The sequence below is a fragment of the Podarcis pityusensis genome (assembly GCF_964106645.2).
Source record: "Podarcis pityusensis genome assembly, chromosome: 3".
In the NCBI taxonomy this organism is placed as follows: domain Eukaryota; kingdom Metazoa; phylum Chordata; class Lepidosauria; order Squamata; family Lacertidae; genus Podarcis; species Podarcis pityusensis.
The window spans coordinates 66,124,719-66,148,889 of NC_138026.1; the positions used below are offsets into that span (position 1 = coordinate 66,124,719).

The 24,171-nt window shown below is 41.5% G+C and overlaps 1 protein-coding gene across 4 annotated transcripts in view; it reads left to right on the top strand.

The window, feature by feature from the left end:
• Window positions 1-1,348: 1,348 nt before the first annotated feature.
• Window positions 1,349-24,171, top strand: part of LOC308473089 (pleckstrin homology domain-containing family G member 1-like) — a 103,742-nt gene continuing 80,919 nt past the window's right edge. For 2 of the 4 annotated variants that reach the window (XM_080998349.1, XM_080998351.1), the window contains exon 1: window positions 1,349-1,644. Coding sequence is in view for 1 of the 4 variants with exons in the window: in XM_080998348.1 (XP_080854474.1) it covers window positions 1,873-1,888 (16 nt within the window). In the remaining 3 variants the exon portion in view is untranslated. Of the gene's footprint in view, window positions 1,645-1,870; window positions 1,889-2,251; window positions 2,270-24,171 lie in introns of those variants that run through there. The other 2 variants (XM_080998348.1, XM_080998352.1) reach the window with 2 other exon arrangements.

Below are 24,171 nucleotides of genomic sequence, written 5' to 3' on the forward strand. Positions count from 1 at the left end.
TGCAACCAGTCTAGAGGGTGGTAGCACTGCCTGTCACTCCCCTTCTTAGTTTCAGTGTTCATAGAATCATGGAATCATGGAATTGTAGAGTTAGAAGGGACCTCTAGTCCAACCCCCTGCATTGCAGAACTCTTTTGCCCAACATGGGACTCAAACCTACAACCCTGAGATTAAGAGTCTCATGCTCTACTGACTCAGCAAAGAGAAGGATGGAGACAAAGCTAGAATTATTTGGCTCTGCCTGTCATTGGCTCTACTTTTATCTGTTGTTGGATTCCCTGCTTTTGGCTCCACCAATGGGCATCAGCCACCACTAAATATGCACTCAGTGAAACATGAATGAACTTCAACTAATTCATAGTAGTTGCATGAGATAAGCTGATGTTAGTAAAGAATTCAATTTATACTACTAAATGAAGAGATGAATTTGATTAATATACAGTAGATTAAAACTTCTGCTCATATGTTAACCATATCCTAGTAATAAGCTTTTTATTAAAACATCCAAGACTCTAGGCAATTCTGTTTGTATTACAACAGGGTGGTATATATATTTTAATAAATCAAAATAATAAATGAAGGTAAGACTTATATTCATTGCTCTGCCAACACCTGGGATGTGGCCCTCCAGAAAGTTGTCCAGAAGTTGGACCTCTGGCCAAACTTCCCACCCCTGAAGAAATAGATGGGATAGCAGGATTTTGCCCTTACAAAAAACGATTGGGATTTATCTTTGGGCAGCGCTCTTCAGCATCCGCTTACCAGCCAGAAATTATTCAGCTGGTCTAGTTTCCCCATCCACCTGTCTGGGAAACTACACCTGTTGAATAATTTCTGGCTGTTACACGGAGAAACCCTAATGGGTAAGTGGGGAGAAAAACTAACAACTTTACTTGAAAAAGAGCTGTTGAGACGGTCAAAGGCTAACAGCGTAATTCCGGAAGCGAGTTACATTGGTTTCAGTGGGAGGACTGCAACGCCTGTGTGACTGGGTTGGGGATGGATGTTTAAAGAAAAGAAATGCCTCTTGAAAGAAATATGGAAGCAAAAGTTGTCGGGCTAAAACAAGGGCTCGCTGCGCGTATTAACAGTGGCCGGGCTGTTGGCGGCTTTGTTTTTGTTTTAATTTCTGCGGAGCCTGTGCTTCGCTCTCCTCGTTGGCTTCGCTCCACAGCCAAGTGGTGAACTCCGCGCCCTCCCTCCTCCCTCGAGGGAAACTCCAGCTGCAGCCCCAGGAGAAGCCAGGCCTCCCTCCGCGAGGAGGGGCCAAGCCCTCGAAGGCGAGCGCCGGAGGGACGCCGGAGAGGAGTTTTCCTAGCGGCCTGGCGAGGAACTCCGGCTTTCTCCCTACGCGAGAGAGGGAGGAGGCAGTCGGGGAGGAAAGGAGGCTGAGGCGGCTGCTGCTGCTGCTGCTGCAGTTACTGCCGCCCGCCTCTAAAGCGCGCCCACTCGGGTTCCTCAGCAGTCGCCGGAGCAGCGCGCTGAGGTGGGACGAGCCGCTCGGCGCCTCCGAATGAATTAAGGAGCGGGAGCCGCTTTCCCCGCCTGCTGCGCCTGGATTTAGCAGCCTCGGCTAGCCGGGCTCCGAAGCGGCGGAGTCGGGGCGACTCTCGCGCCTGCTCGGAGCTGCCGCCCGCCACTCCAGTAAGAGCCGCCGCTTTGTTTCTCTCCCCTCTCCACGCCCCGGACTTCTCAGAGTGGGCGAGAGAGTCTGGCGAGCTTTCCTTCTTCTTCGGGCTCCCTGCCTCCTTCCCTTTAAATCTCTTTATCGCCGAAACCACCGACCGGCGGGCGGGGGGTAGCAGTGGAAGGATCATCTGGCGCCACCTGATTCTCCCTCCCTCGCTCGCCCACCCCTCTCTTTTTGGTTAAATGCCCTGCGCGCGAGGTATGCTATATCATGATCGCCCCATTGTTTCCTGACTTGCGGAGACTCTATATTGTTCCCTCGGCTGCTTTGAAAGGGGAGGAGGGCCTGGAGGGGGGCTTTGTTGGAGAAGGGGGCCGAACATGGATTCCCTTGAGGAGTTTAGCTGATGGGGGCAAGGAAGAGAGAGGGGGGCGACTGGGGAAGCCCCTCTTTCTGTATATACCTGAGGTTCCCCCTTCTCTCCTGGGCTTTTCTGTACTGTAGAAGCCTCCGTTTCCCCCCACCCTCTTCGCTCTTCTCTTTCCCCCGACAGCAGCAGCATCATTCCTCCCTTTAGGTTCCCAGGAACCCTGTGGCTTATCAGCTTGGAAACAGTACATCCCGCTAAAGAGGTGAACGGTAAAAGTCAATCTGCACACGCCCATGTAAAGTGCTCTCAGGTTGCAGGCAGAAACAAAAAGCTGGAGTAGTTCAGAAAGTGCCCATAGTATCCTTATCTGTTGTTACCTGAAAAGACTTGGCAACAGACACTGTACAGCAGCAAAGGAGGAGTGTTTTTAAAGCTCTTGTAACTGTGTGTGTGTGTGTGTGTGTGTGTGTGTGTGAGAGAGAGAGAGAGAGAGAGAGAGCTGCTCTCCCATTACAGCATACATATTTTCCCTGCATGGAATTGCATTGGCATTGGGCTGTGTGTGTAAATTTATTTTAAACCTGCATCTCTGGCACTAGAGGTAGCTTGTGTATACAGTTGTGTTCTGAATAATGTGGGGTTTGTTTGGTTTTTGTCTGTCTTGCATCCATCCACTGCAAAGCTTACACTTAGCTACACTGGGTGTCTGAAGTGAGTGTGCATGGCTAAATAGACAGGTGTGCATTCCTGACCTATGACTGCTTACATGGCTGTGCACATCTCACCCAGACACATCTGTATGTTGAATGTTCCATATGAAGTAGCTGTGAAGAGAAAGAACACTGGATGTTTGTAGAGTCAGATCTCTGGGCAAATGTTTTATTTTTGATAACACCTCCCTTTCTCTTTGTTCTTATTGGAACGAGCCTTTTTAAAATATATGGGTATATGCTCAGGTGGCATGGGGGAATAAATACCTGGTGGTTTGCAGCTTTGTTGGATTTCTGACATCTGAGGAGAAAGACTTGCTGCTACTTAAAACAATGCTAGCCCTCTTCTTGAAAGTAACTGCTATTCCAGGTGGCATGTAGACAGATTCTCTGATTTCTTTCTGTTAAGCATGCAGCCAGTGGAAACTTCTCAATAAAAGTATTTCACTTCTAGTTAAGGGATTTCTCCATACACACTAGAGGATTGTTAGAATAAACTCCACTCAGTTGGTTATTATATCTTCTGATGAGCAACACCCATTAATTTGTCTAGACTGCATAAGCTGTTTTCTTCCTCTTGTAACAATCACTCCTGTTTTTTCTTTTTCTTAAAAATCTGTTTTGTGTGGTATGTGTTCTATACAGAACTCATATACTTTTTCATAGGACTTGCTATGTGATGTGAGCTATGGACAGTTAATTTGGGAGGGCGCTTTCTTTTGATGATGAAATCACGTAGGAATCCTATTCAATAGCATATTACAAATACAGTGGTACCTCAGGTTACATACGCTTCAGGTTACGGACTCCGCTAACCCAGAAATAGTGCTTCAGGTTAAGAACTTTGCTTCAGGATGAGAACAGAAATCGTGCTCCAGCGGTGCGGCGGCAGCAGGAGGCCCCATTAGCTAAAGTGGTGCTTCAGGTTAAGAACAGTTTCAGGTTAAGAACGGACCTCAGGAATGAATTAAGTACCGTATTTTTTGCACCATAACACTCACTTTTTTCCTCCTAGAAAGTAAGGGGAAATGTCTGTGCGTGTTATGGAGGGAATGCCTACGGGTGGCATGCCTACGGATTTTCCTCCTCTAAAAACTACGTGCGTGTTATGGTCGGGTGCGTGTTATAGAGCGAAAAATACGGTACTTAACCTGAGGTACCACTGTAGTCATCTTTGTAACATCTTTGACTCCATAAAAGTGACATCTTGGTTGCGATATTTGTTGTTGCTCTAAAACTGCATCTAAACTTGGTGTTATTGCTCATCTGAAAAAGTACAGAAAGTTAATGAAGTGGTTTATCAGTCACTAGTTTATTTAACTAGATCTTCCACCTTCACAACTGGGTCTCTTGGTTCAGTTTGTACTAGGTCATGTGTTCACTAGGATTGCAAACTTTTTAATGAGACAAGCTCTTGAGCTTTTAAACATTAAATGAAGATGCGGAATCGAAATACCTTTTTTTTTTTTTTTTTGGTCCTAGAGCTTCACAGATGAGAAAAGCAGATTATGTTGAATTTCTGAGTTTCAAACTGCAGTGGGGATGATATGCTCAGTGGGAGCTAGGAGAGGAGAGGTTTTTTTAAAAAGAGAGATTTTGACATGTATCAATGCAGTGCTAAGTAAGCATCCCATCAGTGCAAGGGTAACTTCTTGTGCAACAGGATTTCCCCCCCCCCCCATCTTCTCCCTCCCTAAATCTGCTCTGGAAATTAAAGGGGAAGCCCAAAACAGATTTGAAGGGTGCATGGGGGGTGGAGAGGCAAGAAACCCCCCCCCGCAGAAGTGGACATCCTTGCACTAATAAGATGCTTACTTTGCATTGCATTGGATCAAAGCCATTGTGTTTTTAGTGAAGTCAATTCTTAGGAAGAGTTATACCAAGAGAGCAAAGTAAGACCATTGGTTCTGTCTTCCCTTGAATTGTGCTGCATTTCAACACTGATAGTTTTATATAGCAGTTCCTGAAACTTGGTACACTTTACAAGTTTTACCTCTCTCATTCTCAAAGAACTGTGATACATGTAGATGTCAGTGCTATTCTGTCTCATATAGAGCTACAGGTGGTTTGGGATGCCATGCTGAAGCATGGAAAATGGGAGTCATGAACACACCCACCTTTTGTCCTTCTGGTGAATGCTTATAGGAGGGGTGGTACATGCAAGGCATTGTGTGATACATGGTGCCTACATGCATGACGGCTATGCATCTTAGTGTGGAGATGATGTGCTACTGTGCTGAGCAAGTGCAGTTCAGTATTTAAGTGGGCAAGCAGGAAGGTGGTTCACCTTTGGTACAAATGTCACCTTATGAACTCATTCTGCATCCTTAGACAAACCACTATCTCAGTGTTGGCTCATAATCGTAGTCTAGAAACACCTGGAGGGCTACAGGTTGCCCATACCAAACTGAAAATAAGATACAGCAGCAAAGTACAGCTTGATCTGGGATTCCAATTATGATTTAGAGTTCCACTGAGGTCTGCAGTAACCATAGTTTGCTTGTTTCAGACACAACAGCAAACTGTAGTTATGTGAATCAGGAAATGAGAGACAGAATTGGAGTGTACAGGGGAAAGTTGGGAGGAGGAGAGTACACAGGTACAAAGTTTCTTTATGATGAACAATAATGGTTTGGCTTTGATATCTGAACTGGATTAACTTATATGGCTTGTTTTTATCTGAAAAAATTATATTCTGCTAAGTGGCACCTAGAAGATGATGAGCAATTTGGAAAAATGGTATTAATTGTCAAGTGTTAGATATGTCCTTTTAAGTTGCGTTTTTCTAAAAATATTTTTCTGAATCACATAGAACAAAAGTCATTTACCCTTTGGATTATGTCAGAGGCATGACTTGCTTTTTTATTGGGTTTCCTAGCATTAACATTCAAGGCTATTGTGTGACACATGATACTTTTCATGCTATCTCCTAGTGAGCTCATAGCAAAGGTGTGATTATAATCTAAGTCTCTCAGGCTACTGACTGTAGCCAATGGATAACATTGTCTCTTCCCACTCACTCCTCATAGCAAAAATGGTATAAATAATTCCTAGTGATGGTCTTGTATACAAACAGCACAATCAGAACGTCTGTTGGATGACAGTTGAGGCACTTAACACAGTCATATAGATACAAATGAGATGAAAAAGTATACATACATTTGTAGAAAAAAAATTAAACTCTAAGCCCTACAGTCAGAAGCTGGAAAGACTAAAGAATTGAGGTGATGATGGAGTGATGCCAACAGATTTCAGTTTAGTTGGCTGAGGTGCTTTTGTTGGAGGCTAAAGCTGTAATTCTAAACTCACTAACCTGGGAGTAAGCCCCATTAAGTTCAATGGAGTTTACTTCCAAATAGACATGTACAGGATTGCATAGTAAATAATCCTATCTGTGAAGCACAAGTTATAAAATGTGGAACTGGAGACCAATAAACCCTCATTCCTGGGTTTCAGCTCATTTTGAATGCAGTGGTACCTCGGGTTACAAACACTTCGGGTTACAGACTCCGCTAACCCGGAAGTAGTACCTTGGGTTAAGAACTTTACCTCAGGATGAGAACAGAAATTGTGTGCCGGCGGCGCAGCGGCAGCAGGAGGCCCCATTAGCTAAAGTGCTACCTCAGGTTAAGAATGGACCTCCGGAATGAATTAAGTTTGTAACCAGAGGTGCCAGAGGTATTATTTACAGCATTTCTATTCTGCCATTTAACAAAAAGTATAGTTGAAAGAATGGGAAGAACCAGACATCTGTTCAATAAAATTGGAGATATGAAAGGAACATTTCGTTCAAAGATTACCATAATAAAGGACAAAAGTGGTAAGGACCTAACAGAAGCAGAAGACATCAAGAAGAGGTGGCAAGAATACACAGAGGAATTATACCAGAAAGATATGGATGTCTCGTACACCCCAGGTAGTGTGGTTGCTGACCTTGAGCCAGACATCCTGGAGAGTGAAGTCAAATGGGCCTTAGAAAGCACTGCAAATAACAAGGCCAGTGGAAGTGATGGTATTCCAGCTGAACTATTTAAAATTTTAAAAGATGATGCTGTTAAGGTGCTACACTCAATATGCCAGCAAGTTTGGAAAACTCAGCAGTGGCCAGAGGACTGGAGAAGATCAGTCTACATCCCAATCCCAAAGAAGGGCAGTGCTAAAGAATGCTCCAACTACCGCACAATTGCACTCATTTCACATGTTAGCAAGGTTATGCTTAAAATTCTACAAGGCAGGCTCAAGCAGTATGTGGACCGAGAACTCCCAGAAGTGCAAGCTGGATTTAGAAGAGGCAGAGGAACCAGAGACCAAATTGCAAACATGCTCTGGATTATGGAGAAAGCTAGAGAGTTCCAGAAAGACATCTACTTCTGCTTCATTGACTATGCAAAAGCCTTTGACTGTGTCGACCACAGCAAACTATGGCAAGTTCTTAAAGAAATGGGAGTGCCTGATCACCTCATCTGTCTCCTGAGAAATCTCTATGTGGGACAAGAAGCTACAGTTAGAACTGGATATGGAACAACTGATTGGTTCAAAATTGGGAAAGGAGTACGACAAGGCTGTATTTTGTCTCCCTGTTTATTTAACTTATATGCAGAATTCATCATGCGAAAGGCTGGGCTGGATGAATCCCTAGCCGGAATTAAGATTGCTGGAAGAAATATCAACAACCTCAGATATGCAGATGACACAACCTTGATGGCAGAAAGTGAGGAGGAATTAAAGAACCTTTTATTGAGGGTGAAAGAGGAGAGCGCAAAATATGGTCTAAAGCTCAACATCAAAAAACGAAGATCATGGCCACTGGTCCCATCACCTCCTGGCAAATAGAAGGGGAAGAAATGGAGGCAGTGAGAGATTTTACTTTCTTGGGCTCCATGATCACTGCAGATGGTGACAGCAGCCACGAAATTAAGAGACGCCTGCTTCTTGGGAGGAAAGCAATGACAAACCTAGACAGCATCTTAAAAAGTAGAGACATCACCTTGCCAACAAAGGTCCGTATAGTAAAAGCTATGGTTTTCCCAGTAGTGATGTATGGAAGTGAGAGCTGGACCATAAAGAAGGCTGATCACCGAAGAATTGATGCTTTTGAATTATGGTGCTGGAGGAGACTCTTGAGAGTCCCATGGACTGCAAGAAGATCAAACCTATCCATTCTTAAGGAAATCAGCCCTGAGTGCTCACTGGAAGGACAGATCGTGAAGCTGAGGCTCCAATACTTTGGCCACCTCATGAGAAGACAAGACTCCCTGGAAAAGACCCTGATGTTGGGAAAGATGGAGGGGACAAGGAGAAGGGGACGACAGAGGACGAGATGGTTGGATAGTGTCTTCGAAGCTACAAGCATGAGTCTGACCAAACTGCAGGAGGCAGTGGAAGACAGAAGTGCGTGGTGTGCTCTGGTCCATGGGGTCACGAAGAGTCGGACACGACTAAACGACTAAACAACAACAACAACAAATAGTTGAAACTATAGAGGGTAAAAAGTAGAACCAAGAAATAAACTAAAGCTCAGTTAAAACGGTGTTAGACTAAAACCATCAACAGTGCTATATGAGGATCTGGCTTCAGGTACCAGGCCTGTTGGCAGACCAACTATTTGTTACAAAGATGTCTCCAAATGTGACATGAAGGCTGGCAACATTAACGCCACCTAATGGGGGGCAGATGACCTCAGTGCCTGGAGACAGCAGTGACCAGAAGAGGAATGACCACTGGGAGGAAGCCAGAAAGAAGAAATGCCGTGATACACCTGCATCAGCACAACCGGATACCTTCATCTGCCTCAGCTGCAACAAAACATGTCTCTCCCATGTTGGACTCGACAGCCAACCACAGGCACTGTGACTCTCCAACAGTTTGACTTTACCCTCAAAGGTGCAGTCCTCCATTGTTTCCTGAGACAGACGGACAGCAGCTCAACTCAATATTTGCAAAGGATTGGAGTGTTAGTTGCTTTTCCATTGACTACTCAGTTATCCCTCTGCCTGCAGCTTCCATTCCATTCCCAGCACTGTCCCAATCCCAGGATTATTTTTTGGTGAAAACACAAGGCACTGCAGAGGGGAATTGGAATTGGAAGCAGGAAAGCCCCATTCCTCAGCTATGAACTCTGTTCCATTAGTGGAAGTTAAGATTCAAACTGATGTCTTTCAGTAGCAATAGAGGCCTAGCTGCTCTACTCAGCTCTTCCCATGAATGCTGTTTTGCTCAGTTTTTATAATAATAATAAATAGAAATATATATTTATAAATGTGATCAAAATAATAATCGAAAATATAACATTTTAGAATAAAATAGCAGTGTTAGAAGAAGTCTTCATCTAATGCCTTCCTTCCTTTTTCAGAGCGAACAGCCTTTACTGATTAAGGCTTGTGGTTCAAATTTCCACAACTGCTTGTGGTCCTGGCCTCTAGCTAAATTTATAATGGAATCCTGTTTGCTTGTAGTAAAGCTAAATATGGAAATAGCAGCTATGGGATATATAAGTAATTGTGTTTGGAAAGGCGAAGTATAGGGCTGCCTTTAAACTTTACAATTTACATTTTAATTTTTTTCCCTGACACCCAGTAGTCCTAAATTAATATGGCACCATATGTTCAGTTAGCTTGACTGGTAAAGAAGTACTAGAATATTTTTTACATTGTATGTGTCTTTCTGTGTGTGAATTATATATATTCATATACTATACCAGCATCTACACATAGCACAAATATTTGTTCTTATGGATGTCTAAACAGATTTTGAAAGCTGGAAGTCTGCATGGAAAATTTTATCTTTGTCTTAATTTTAGGAGCCAATTCATACAACCACAGTCTGAGTTTATTTTGAGTAACTCCCTTGTTGCCAGCTGAGATTTGAAATGTGATGGCAGTGAGGCAGCTGTCATGGTGCACTACCTTAAGCATGAATGCTGATTTAACGCTAGGATGGCTCCTTTAATCATAATTCACCAAAGAAGCACGATAAGCCAATTATAACCCTAAAACGTGGTTATGTGTATTGTCCCTGTGGCCTGATCTTGATACAGTCGGAAAAGGAAAACCGTACAATCCATCTGGATTGATGCCACATTGGAGTATGATTGGGAATATACGAATGAATATTCCTTGCAAAAGTAGCATACTAGGAAACAAGTCTAGTTTACCTTCTTCAGATGTGTTAGTTTACTGTACATTGCTATTTATGTGATGGAATAGTCACGCACAAGTGATTCCACAATTCAGATTTTGGTGGTATAGTCATTGGAAGGCTATGCCATGCACCTTTTCTGAATGTGTATGCAGTAAGCTAGGGTTGCCATATTTCAAACAGTGAAAATCCAGAGAGAAAAGTTGCAAATTCACCAAAAAGAGAGAAGTTTTTGAACTATCGCTAAGAAAATTCACCAAAAATGACATTGGCAGCATGGGTTGTCATATGTCCAGATTTTCCTGGTCATTTTTACAACTTCTGCTTCCAACAGCAGTATTCCAGATATGTCTGGGAAATTCTGGACGTATGGCAACCCTAAGTAAGCCCATAACTTATGTGCATTTAACTTGATGTGTATGGCAATAAAAAAAATTTAAAAAGGGGGCAGGGTCTCAGGAAAAATGACTTTGGAAATCCCACTCTCCATTGAGCCCAATGGGTTTTGACTGTATACAATTTTGGCTTCAGGTGCCATCCCCAGAACATAACCCTCACATAGGTTGCAGGCCTGCCATATCCATTTGAAGCCTCTGACTTCAGGCAGGAGATTAACTTTGAATCTTCAGGAGAATCATATAGTATTTTAGAACTATTAAGTTAAAAGTTTAATTCTGATCACTTACCTTTGAAGGCATATGAAAAACGCAGGTTCTGAGATGGATAGGTTGGTTCTCTGTCAATATTGCTAGCATCTTTACACTCATAATTGTATTTTTCTGTTGTGCAGACTGCTTTGAAGTCAACAAGACATATATATAAAGTAATTTAATACATGGCTGTTGCACATGGTTCTGTTTATTTTAATGATGCTTCCAGAGAATCTCAGCCAGACACTGCTGGAAGAAAGTTGGCTTTACTATTTTCTTTTGCTTAGCATGGAGGAACCCTGCTTTTATCTGAGAAGCCCTGACCTGAAAGTTCTAAATAAAACTAAAAATGCATGACATCTTCCCACATGCAGAAGTGGTTTTCAGTATGTGCAACCTGCTAAGTTTTATTGGGCCTTGTGGAAGTTTCCTGAATGCTTTCCAAAAATGGAATTGGGCAAGGGAATTATGGTTTTTGTGGAATCATGACCTATGAAGCTGACTTTTATAGTGAGTCCAAACTCAAGCAGCCACTAGGTCCAACGGAGGACATTTTTTGCCTGGTGCCTAAATATATGTAATGAAGATGCCAGGCAGACCTCCCTTGGGAAAGCCTTCCACAAGTGGAGAACCAGCACAGAAAAGCCTGCTCTCATGTTGCTGCCCTCCAGACCTCTCGTGGAGGAGGCACACGTAGAAGAGTGTTGGATGATGATCACAGGGTCTTGAGGTGGTTCATATGGAGAGTTGTAGTCCTTGGAGTACTACAGCTGTGAGCAGGTTGAGGCTTTATAGATCAAACACAGCACTTTGAATTGGGCCCAGAAACTAATTGGCAGCCAGTGCAATTGGGCCAGGATTGCCACCACATGCTCAAATCATCGCAACCTGGCCACTGAATTCTGCACCAGTTGAAGTTTCTGAACCATCTTCAGAGGCAGCCCCCACATACAATGCATTGCAGTAATCTAACCTAGAGGTTACCAGAGGATAGACAACAGAAGTTATGCTATCCCTATCCAGATAGGGGCGCAACTGGGCCACCAGCCAAAGCTAATGGAAAGCACTCTGTGCCACCAAGGTGCCACCTGAGCTTCAAGTAACAGCAATGGATCCAGAAGTGCCTTCAAGCTGTGCACCACCCGCTCCTTCAGAGGGAGTGTAACCCCATCAAAGCAGGCAACCTCCCATCCATCTGGTTTAGGGAACTACCCTAAGGTAGAGGATTGAGCTTCAGTTCATTGGCTCTCATCCAGTCCATTACTGAGGCAAGACAATGGTCCAGCACACCCACTTCAACACCTGCATATGTAAAGGAGAAGTAGAGCTGTGTGTCCTCAACAAATTGCTGACCATGGACTCCAAAACTCTGGATGAACTCAGAGGTTTCATGTAGATGTTAAATAACATGAGGGATAAAATCGAATGCTGAGGAACCCCACATTGAAGGTTCCATGGGGCCAAAGAGCACTCCCCAAGCATCACCCTCTGGAAATGACCACCCAAGTAAGGTAGAATCACCACAAAGTGCTTCTACCCACCCCTAACCTGGGAAATCCTAGTGTCCCGTTGTAAGCAAAAGCAATATACTTTGCCTTTTGAGCCATCCTTCTCTGGCTCGCTGCAGGGAAAAAGTCATTAATGGAAACCGTTGATAGCTATACCATTAATAGCTGCCGTTTTCAAGTAATTCTTATTGCAAATGAATGTAGCTGTATCTTTTGGATATGTCCCTTTTTGCCAATTTTAATTCATGACAAAAGCTTCAGTGAATGCATATTTTATTGGTAAACGGGGAGACGATGTTGTACTTCAGAGCTCATTACAGGCTTGCTTCAATTGTTCAATCGAAACCAAATGTTGAAACAGTTTTATATTGGTATACTATAGCCAGAAACTAGATTGGAATGCTGATTTGATACACTGACATCACATCTGTTAGGAGAGGTTTCGGATTCAGGAAGATATTGTAAATTGGCTAGGATTCAGAAAACATATGATGGTTTTTTGGGAGGTCTTGGCTTGATTACTTTTTAGGTCATGAAGGGAGGAAATTATGGCAGTCTGGGATTGAATGACTTCTGATGAAGTTTTTAAAAAATGTACATTCCTTTTGGCAAACATGAAATGTACAGTCCACAGTTTTGGCCCTCATTGCCACAATAGGAGGAGTGCAACATATGCCTTTGATTGAGGATGCGTTAGTGTGAACTCTGCCTTGTGCTTCAACTTGAACTTGCTGTTGGCGTCATGAACACATCCCACTGTTGTAAGCCCCGTTCTTTTCAGTGGGGCCTTTAACTTTAGGTCAGCTTGGGAACTGGGCTGCTGAACCTTTTGAACACCCTTTTCTTTAGGAAGTAACATGATTGCTAGCAGCCAAGAAATAAAAGATTTGAATTGCCACATGTTTGACAGTAGAATTTATTTTTTCACATCTCTGGTTCTTTGCGAGTGAAGCATGAGATGCCAAAAGTTCTGCATTGACTACTTGGACGTTACCAGATAACCATTTGCCAACTTATATTTTAAACAGCTCTGTCTCTTGTGTTTAAATTTATTTTTTGTTTATAAGTTCTTTTTTTTTAAAAAAAGACATCTAGACACTGGTATTGGGCTTCTCGTCCACTTTAAATTCTAGTATTGATCTTCAGCTCCCAGATAATACACACTGCCAGTTCCTGTGCTTTCAGATTGACTAATGCCTTTTGTGAAAGTATATAGCTATAAATTCCAAATTGTAAATGTGAATTAAATACTGTGAGTGAGTATGCTACATTCTCAGTGGTAGCAAAGCTCATGGAGAAAAGCTGAGGCACAGATGGCCCATTCCATTCAAGGAGGCACCTTGGAGAAGGGAATTTCTAAAGGTCTCAGAAAGTTTTCCTGCTTATTGCAAAAAAGGAAGGAGGACTGTGCATAGATAACTTGCTTGTGTACTTCCCAGAGGCATGGGCACCATTGGTGCTGGGTTCACCTTATGCTCTCTTTCTTTCCTGGAGAATTGTCCTTCTTCACTATATACATGTACAGAGAGTTTTCCCCCCATGTATGAAATTAGAAGTATAAATACTCCAGAAAGTCTTAATAGTGTGTTTCATTGAAATTCTCCCATGGCTTGCTTTTGCTGTAGCGTTGATGGTTTTGGCTAGGTCTTTTTTTTAAAGAAGTATGAAAGGATGTGTTGTTGCTAGGTGTTGTATAGCTTTCTGGTGAGAGGAAAGAAGAAATACCTAAATACTGTAATTTACTGTTTCCTTCAAAAGAGGAGAATATTTCATGTCATTGGGTGTTTTGAAACCACTTTTTTATGGTTTGGGAAGAAGCAAACCATATACAGTGAAAGATCAGTAGAGGCTGTTTATTCTGACAAAGGAATGGCCATGTGGGAATACCTTCCTGGTTTGAAAACCTAGTGATGTGTAGGAAGCCTTTGTAATGTTCCCATCTAGTAAAATGCCTGCAGTATTTTGCCATGCAGGAAATCAATTGCAGCTGGATGCACAGAGTTTCCACTCCAAGTATATGAACACACCTTTTAGTGTTCTACTAAAAACGTTTTTTCTTTATCCAGGGCCTTACCTTGAAAAGTGACTTGGAAGACTGAAGGGGGGCAGGAAACACTAGAGTCTTGTTTCTTAAAAGTTGCTGCCTTTAAAAGAAACTATGTTATTTTGGCAATGTGGTATATGGGGTTCAAAACGCACGTGAAGCCTTTCTTTTAAAGGCAGCCCTTTGTGACTAATGAGAACCTCTATATCTACATCTCTCTTGGGATCCTAGTTCAAGTACTGATGCTTCCTGTAGATATTGTGGCCCTAGGAAACAGCTAAATGCAGGAAATAACCATCTCAATGCATTACGTTGGGCATGTTCAGGCTTTGGATCTACTTTTGTTTTTTACTAGAATCAGTCAGAGCCAAGTTACAAACGCTGTGGCTCAGGGACAAATCAAATTCACATTCATATTTACAAGAGTCCCCCTTCTCCTCAGTATTAAAACCCATGAGCCACAAACTGAGTTAACCTGCACATATACATGCAAATCCATATGGGGTAAGTAACTGCATATTAGAGAATTTGCCTAATTTAGGAAAGGGGAAACCTCTTTTGTTTTAATGGGTTGGAAATATAGTGATCTGCGATTAGCTCCAGATCTCTCTTCTGCCTCTCCAACCAAAAAAGCTAAAAAAACATAGCATACATAGCTCCCACAATGGACTATATATTTTATTGCTGATTTTAATAAAATATTTCAATAGCTTATTTTTGACAATCCTCTCCAAATAGTTCATCAAAGGGTCTTCTGGGATCTTTCATTCCATAATTGGAACCAGATTATGTTCAAAAATTTCTTAATGTTTTTGCATTATTGGAAGAGATTAATTAAGTTGGCACCATGTTTCCCCATGTCTTCAACAAGCATCTTTAACCAAATTATATATCTTGTTTAGTTGGTAGGATATCACACACCATTTGTATAGGTATCTTCAAACTGTGTTCTGTTAGGTTCACAGTTGTCAAGGAGCTTGAGATGTCAATGCCAATTGCCAAATAGTTTTATATCAGAACCCCTAGATCTTGCTCTCACATGTTTTTCTGTCAAAGCTCACTTTTTTCCTACAAGAAGACAATGTTGTCATTGCCAGATTTGTCCCACTACCCCATTGTTCAAAGCCCATTGTTCTACACATTTGCTCAGAAATAAATTTGTAGAAGTTCCTTCCCCTGAATAGAGTGGTCCTTTTTCATATATAAATCTAAGCCATGGTTTAGTATTATGTGCTTCATGTACTCCTCATTCAGCACACCTGTGAAATAAGCCAGGATCAGTGGCTTGAGCTTCTGGCTTTTAAACAAAGGATAGTTTTTACCAGAGTTCCTCCAGGTTGGACATAATGAGAAACTTTAGTTTAAAGGTGGACGCTTCCAGTATCCTTAGAACTGCTGAGACTTGTTGCTACTCATATCCATAGCAGTGAGTCAAACCATGGTTTGGTGTCACTTCCAAACCAGGCCTAAGTGTAGTTGTGATGGTAGATTTATAATCCTCTCTTGGATTACAGTGATACCTCTGGTTAAGAACTTAATTTGTTCCGGAGGTCCGTTCTTAACCTGAAACTCTTCTTAACCTGAGGTACCACTTGAACTAATGGGGACTCCCGCTGCTGCCGTGCCGCCACCGCACTATTTCTGTTCTCATCCTGAAGCAAAGTTTTTAACCCAAGGTACTATTTCTGGATTAGCGGAGTCTGTAACCTGAAGCGTCTGTAACCCGAGGTACCACTGTACAGCAGCATTTCTAGGGGAGCACCTACATTCCATCTTAATCTGTCCTTCATATGACCTTCTTACAGCTATTCCAGTGGAAGACATATGGGCATAAACCGCCTCTTTCCCCCTTATTAGCTGTTCTTATAGTTGGAACCTGTTCTTCAGCAGAAGCTGTAACCAGTGTTAGAAACTGGGACAGAAAAGCTAGGAGCCAAGTGGCTCCTGGAATCTGGGTTGTAGGCGCCAAAACAGAATGTCTAGCCACCATTTGTGGGGGGTGGGGTCATCACTTTTTATTTATTATTTTGATAAGCATGAATTAATATGCAATTCACATTAGAGACACATTGTTAATATCACATTTTCTCCCAGAAATTGTTAATACATGTTTAATTTGGTGTTTATAATAAAAATATTGGTACCATACTTCAGTTTTCAAAACACTGTACACTTTATTGTTAAGGCTTCAAAGCACATTCATTTCAGTAATTCTTGAGTGTCAGCCAGGCGCAAAAAAATGGCACCCAGATTTTTGGACTTTCCACAAATGGAGAATCTTTAGGTGCAAAATGTGCCTGGCACCCTGCTAATTTCGAACCCTGGCTGTAACGCATTTGCCATTAGGCCTTCTCATGACTTAAAAATGTGTTGAGAACTAAAATATATCATGGCGTTGCAGGTTCTTTTTAAGTCTGTCATAATGGTTTTAATAATGAAAGTGAGAATTCAACTATGTTTACAGCCTTAGTTATAAGCATTTTCATTCCCAGATTTTTGGTGGTGCCGAAGTTAAATTAATGCCTTCCATAACTTACATCTGGTGAGAATTAGTGGAGTCGTACTATCCTTTGGATGAGAAGGATTATCATTGTAATTAATCACACATTTCAAGGAAGTTCTGAAACCTTTAACTAGGAGTTCTGCAGAAATAATACACTTAATAATATCCACATCTCTCCAACCACTTTATTTTACTACAGTGTGGTGTAAATTAAATACATTTACAACTTGTTGTTTTTATGCTAATTATTTGACAGTATTTTACTTTACCATCTAAGGTTGCTGCTGCGTACCCTTAAGCATTATGGGTCCGCAGTTCACATGAGCACAGTTCAGCTCAAAGAAAGGGGCAAGGAAGGGGTTTTTGCTGATTTCCCCTGCAGTCTCTGAAAACCTTCTCCAGAAGATTGAAGGACCCTTTGTAAGAGCATGGGAGATGGTGCTGGGGACTGCTGGGGAAGAGGGAATTGGTTAAAACTCAGCTTCTTTCCCCCCATACATGAGTAGCAGCTTCTACTGAGTCACAACTTCTTGTAGAAATGAAAGGAGCCCTTCTCTGGATCCAAACCAATATTTGTAATTTCTCAGGAAGTGTATTTTAATTACAGCCTGGTTATGGCTGATGGGAACTGTGCTTTCCATATTTATTTATTTATTTACTTTTACTTATAGACTACCCCTTATACAAAATTCCAGAGCAGTAGACATGGGGGAATCCTGTGTTTTACAGCCATACCATAGAGCTAAATATAATCTTTAAATATAATTCCTGTGTGGAGCTTGAAATTAGTAATCTCAGGTTTAACAGACAACTTAGTAGGGAGTCCCATAATGTTTGGGTTGATGGTGAGTGTGTGTGTGTGTGCGTGCGCGCGCGCATTGTGCCTTAAGGAGCCTTAGACCGCTCCTAACAGATGTGAGTGGACAGTGGAGTTACACACTTTCTCCATTTCCAGTACTCCTTCATTTCAAAGCTACATCCCGATTGATGTCACAACTTTATACCAGACACAGACTTGTACAGGCAGCAACTATTTTTGGGGTGTCTGATATGTGTGTGACTGCACACACATGCATCACGCCAAACCTGGAAGTAGCCTGAAAATGCCACAAAAAGGGGTGGGGCAAGGGCAGAACAGGGTGTTTGCAGACTTTTTCAATAGCGTTTCAAATATATGTGATTTCACTTAAATGCGGATGCCTTAGAATGTAAACTGGGAGTTGCCTGCAATAATAAATTTCTCTTCTGTTGATTTCGGGGGCAACACCAGTTGCCTCACCCCTATTGACTTTAGAACTGAGTTAGAAAAGCTTCAGTAAATTATGTATAGCATTGATTAACATGCATATATTGGACAAAACAGACACATGCATTCTCAAAATGAAATATTTATATAAAAAATAGGCTTTTTGCTTATCTTTGGTAAGTGATGGGCATCTCTGCATAACTGAATTAATAATATGCTGGAAAACCAGTAGCTTTCTGCTGAAAAGCACCGCCCCCCAAAATAGCTGGAAATGTTAAAGAATGCTTGTGGCAAAGCATTTACTACCAACCTTAAATTGCCCTTTTAAAAAATAAATAAATAAATCTGGCTTCTTTCTGTGGAAGTAAATAAAAAATCAGTTGCATTTTGAGTAAAATGGATTTTTCTCTGTGGTTGTTACAGATCTTTCAGTGGTTTTAATTTGAATTGTAATTATGAGTAGAGCTACAATATTAGGCACAATTATTCAGTCAAATTCCTGTTAGAAAACATGCCAAACTAGAATTCTGGTGGGTTTTAAAATTATATTTTTCTTGTACCAAATATGGACGAAAGAAATCATGACTGCCTTTGTAAGTGAATATTTGCTTTGGAAAATAATACATAGCTCCACAGAGGCAAACACTACTCAGTTTTGGGGTTCCTAATGTTGGGTCATTCCAACTATCTTCTGATAGAAGCAATTGTCAGCAACTGATGCTGACAGAAGCAATTGGATTCTTGTATCCATGGCTTGTTAAACTGACATAAACATCAAACCCTTTGCCCATGCACCCAAACCCTTTGCTGTTCTCTTCATGGTGCACTTCAATAATACAAGAAATAAATTGTGGTTTCCCATTTCTGCTGAACAAGATGACTATGGTGACCAACTTTGAAACAAGCCAGAATCTTAAAATTTCAAACTGTGGCTTAAGATCATGGTTTGTTCTGAAGCTGGTGGTTATAGTTTCCTGGTTTGGAGAAATGGGAAACTGTGGTTAATTAAGCCTTTCTGATTTTATTCTTCTAATTAGTAAAGCACTTGCTTGCCAAAATGGCTCCCTAAGTGGTTTAGAAGTAGAAAACGGATTATTAAAAATATAGCTATGGTGTGTATATACAGTGTGTATATTCTGAGAAGGTCTTGGCTGCCCTGGCCCAAAATGGGCCAGAGCTTCATAAGCTGTTGGATTCCTAAACTGAAGTGCCCACTGTTGTTGTTGTTTTTTAAAAAACTATTAGTTCAATAGGCTTTTGTAGTAGGGCATAGCTTGACATGCCATAGCCTGACATACTAGTTAAAAAGAAAAGAAAAGGCAAAATAGACCACAGGACATGCCATATATCTGGATCGCAGCCAGCTGCTGAGTACAAACAGAAAGGCCAACACCTTAAGTCTCACTTTATTTCTGTGGGAAATTATTGAAGTTTTGGATACAGCAGTCCTTCAGAGGTTGGGGAATGGAAAGGAGTCTGACCCAATGGGCTGTCAGTTCCAAAGCCCTGCTGGGGCCAGGACAGAATTGGTATCTATATGTGGCTTTTTCTAGCCCCTTGCCTTTTTGTTGCTAGTTCTTCTTTTAAATGTTGGGTTAATTTTAATTTTTTTGTTCCAGTGGCAGGGAAAATAGCCACACCAGCTCCAAGGCTGGCATAGCCCCCCATCGCCTATTCCATAAGCATGCTTGGGGGATGAGGGGCCTATGGATTCAGCAGATCCAAAGCATCCCCTAATCCTCCCTGTCATTCCCCTGGAACACCCACTTTTTGACCTTAGGACACGAGGCAGATCAGCAACCATGGTAGAACTTGTAGCCTCTCTGAGGAGGCCTCCAACTATGGTCCACAGCATCCAACAGCCACCTGCTCTTTTCAGGAGCTTAGAATTCCAACCCCTGAGCTGAAATCTATTGCCATGGTCTGTGAAGATACAATGCAGTCACCTTGTTGAAGCTAAGCAGATCTGGAATCCTGCCATTGTCTGTGTGGGAGACCTTCTGGGAACCCCACATAGTTTTAGGAAGGCAAGACGGAATTGTACAGCTCCTAACTGTTCTTATCTTACATTTTTGCAGTTAGTATTTTATTGTAGTTGTTCTTTCTTAGTCAGTGTAAAACAGTTTTAAGGAAAAAGATAACTTCGCTAAGACATGGTTGTTGCAGGGAAGCAGATTGCTCTCTTCCTGTGACATTTTCTATTGTCTACATCTTCTATTTCAAAATGACCAGGGAAATGTGTAAACTTCCTTTTGTATCCAATAGATAGAGATTCTTAATTAGCAGCTGCTTGTATTTGCTGACATAAAGGAAATGAATGGACATTTGTGATTATTGCACATCTGTTGTTTTGTGTTAAGTATCCTGTATGCTGGTGAAGCTGTCTTCAATATCCCCCTACCCACACAGCAAAGGTGAAATGGAGGCATATGTTTGCTTTGTTATAACAGTTACAGATATGGCTACAGTCATAAATTAATTACTTAACCCCATCCCCATTTCCCTCAAGCTAGTCACAAAATTGTATATTGTATCATGTGGATCACTGAAAGCATCTTCTGGAGTTACAGTTGCATAGTCTGCATTTTTGAGTTGTAGTTCTGTGCAGTAATTGTACTTCTCTTCTTCTTCAAAAGCCTTTGATGCAGAGTCCTAGCAATGTCTGTTCAGACTTAAATCCTACTTACTCACTGGAAAGTGGGGTAAGGATTGCAGCCTAATCCACAACAATAGGGATATTTGTAAATTTGTCTAGATGTGCACTGAGCATGACTTGCTTGCCTTATGTGTAAACTTGCATAAGTTCTTTATTGATTTTTATAATCTTCCTTGCACTTCCTTAACTGAAAATAGTCAAATGGAAAGTAGCATCTGTTGGGAAGCATGAAGTTATATCTAAATATTGTTTATGGCGCCAGCCAAACAGTGCAGGTTAAACCAACAGAATTGAGATCCAGCTGGACAAGGGCATCTAACATTCCATTGTGTTCATCTCATCAAGTATATTTTTATTTTTGCCAATTGTGTGTTTATGTTCATGTGCACAAGATAGCTTTCAAAATTAACTTCCTTCAAGTTTTGGATCTTACAAGTTTTCCTGCCCCCTTTGAACGTAGCAGTTTTATGCATGTATAGAAACAGTGTAACCTGCTTTTCGTAGTTTGATTCAGTAACTGCCTGCTCTCTATTAGTGGTAGCAGCATTTTGTGTGCCTTAAGAAATGCTTTTTGCATTTGAGTTAAATTACAGTGGTACCTCAGGTTACATACGCTTCAGGTTACAGACTCCGCTAACTCAGAAATAGTACCTCGGGTTAAGAACTTTGCTTCAGGATGAGAACAGAAATCGTGCTCCGGCGGCACGGTGGCAGCAGGAGGCCCCATTAGCTAAAGTGGTGCTTCAGGTTAAGAACAGTTTCAGGTTAAGAACAGACCTCTGGAACGAATTAAATACTTAACCCGAGGTACCACTGTAAATGTGTGAAGCTTTTTAAAAGCAAATTTCTGTAGGACAGGATTTATCTTTTAATAGCGCTTTCTCCTAACTCTCCACCTGATCTAGGGATAGGTTCAGGTAGGTAGCCGTGTTGGTCTGATGCAGTATAAATATATATAAAAAATAAATAAATTGTCCACACACAAAAGCTCTTCCTGCATCTTTGGATATCCACAAATATCCATGGAGTGGTTTGAATTGCCATGCAGATCTGAATATTTCTTGTGCATTCATGTTTTGAGTGTGAGGTCATAGCCGCACCAGAGATTTAAAGCACATGGCTTCCCCCAAAGAATCCTGGGAACTGTAGTTTATCCCTCAGAGAGATACAATTCCCAGCCTCCTTAACAACAGTTTCCATGCTTCTTTGGGGGAAGTCATGTGCTTTAAATCTCTGGTGTGGATATGACCTGAGTGTGCATTTTTAAATCCTCAGATTGGTGACTGGATCCACAAGTGCTTAAACAAGAACTGATTGACTTTAAAATCATATACTGTTCTGTTCTTGAAGCTCATATAAAAACCATATAGGCTAAGCTTCACTGTGAGATATGGATGTATTGAAAATGATGTAAATTTGCATTGCATTCCTCATTGAAAAGCATGTGTGTTACAAAGTGAAATACAGACTTAGGAGAACCAAGGAGGTGTTCTTTTTTTCTGCAGAAAATGTCTCTTCCTCTTCCCCTTTAAGATCTATCATGTTTCAGTACCCACAAGACCCAGAAGTTTCATGTTTATCTTCTAGCTCTCTTAATGTTTTTCTGCTGCATTTTCTGGGACACTTTTTCACAAAAACAGGGTACGCACAACTCCAAATCACAGGCAATTATTGGCATCTCTACCAAACCCTTTGCAGGGTCTTAGATGTGCACCCACAAAGTCCCCCTCACTTCCAAGGTCTTTGCTGTTCATTAGAATAGAATAAGCAGAGCTGCTACCTCTACTGAGATGAGTGGGGTAACCTAGAACCTGTACAAGTATACCAAAGCATATACTGGGCTGCTGATGGAAACAAGTACGAACCAGGTAGTACTACTAGCTACTGAAATTAATAATGACTTGTTGAGCAGCAGCATTTTATATCTGAATGCCTTAACATCTATACTTGTACTAGGAAAATGCTTCTTGTCTCTGTTTCTCCCACAAAAGTACATGGAACGATTTCAACATGCATGGAATACTTGGCTTAAATGTTGTGATGTGGACCTTTAAAGTAGAGGAAATGAAACACGAACCTTTTTAAAAACAGTGACTAAATGCTATTTATCAGCAAAAGTATCGCTTTTGGAGGAGGAGAAACTAAACATCTGGCTTCCCTCTGGAAAAATTATATTTTTCCTTTGACCCTTTGTAAAAATAAATATTTTTCTAATAGTTTTTATTTTGAAGGAGTTGAGCATTCAGCCTAATCAAAGGAATGTCACTATTGCCAAAGCTGTTGTTTGTTTAGGCTTTGTTTTGCTTTTAAGATTGCGCCAGCAACGGTGGAATTTCCACAGAAAATGCAAACTCCATTTTTTACTTATTTTAAGTGTCGGTTTCCAAAACTGCTATTAAATACTGGGCAAAGGAGACTGTGGCACTATAACACCTGTAAGAATCCTCTAAACATGTATCTCATGGTAAATGATTCACCTCTATTGCACCTCTGAAGAGTGTGTGTGGAATTTTCTGACCTGTAGAAGAGATGGTTGTTAATCTGACTAGGAATCTCTTTAGCAGAAAGTACTGTACAGTACAAAAGTCAAGAGTGGTTTTATTCCTGAGACATATTACATCTGTTGACCATTTGTGTGGAAAGCTACACCAAAGTGTTCTAGAATAAGGTTACCAGACATCCCCATTTCCCGGGGACAGTCCCCGGATTTACAAATCCGTCCCCATACAAAATCCATTGAAGTTGAAAAGTGTCCCCGGATTCATTGAACAAAATCTGGTAACCTTATAGACATGATTGCAGCAGAGAGCTGTGGTACCTAACTGGACTTTGAAAATTTGTGACCACAAATTTCTAAGCTGACAGCTGTTGTGAATCAGCTGATGTTCATGCATATAGTAAATACAACAACCATTTACAATTGCATGGGAAATGACAAATGCCACGGCCAAGATATATGCTCATACCTGTGTTCAGTAGTGGAGAAAGGTGGGGGTGGTTGGGATGATCCACCCCGAGTGCCATCCCTGAGGGGGGTGGCATTGCTGCAGGCGGCACCCCCCCCGGGACACACACCACTGCCAGTGCACCCCCCGGGATGCCCGGCGGCGGCACCCCCCCACAGGCAGCTAGCCCCACCCCTGCTCTGGGTGCTGGAGCAGCTAGCTCTGCCTCTGCCTGCATTGTACCATCTAATGACTTGAGCTATATTTACTTATACATCTTAGGAGGATTATAGAATCATCAAATTGTAGAGTTGGAAGGGACCATCAGGGTCATCTAGTCCAATCCCCTGCAATGCAGGAATCTTTTGCCCAATGTGGGGCTTAAACCCACGACCCTGAGATGAAGAGTCTCATGCTTTGCATATTCTAATTGGCCCCCTCTGAATTATTTAGTAAATTTCATCAAACTTGATGTGAACTTCAATACAACATCATGACCTTGCACTGGGAACTTTGAAAAGCATATGCAGATGCTCCATATGCAAGTTGTGCCTATAAAGATATGCCCCTGAGCTCACTTGAACCACAAGGAGTGCAAAATATTTGTTAAATAATTTTAATATGTGAACTGAAAGATAGCAAAAACTTTGTTTATTTTGCCTTTAAAAAATGAAAATCTGAAATATTATAATTGTTGCATTTAATGGGTTTGAAATGAGCACGTTCACATTTTTTTGCTTGCCAAGTTCAGGAAATGGATCTTGCTTTTATC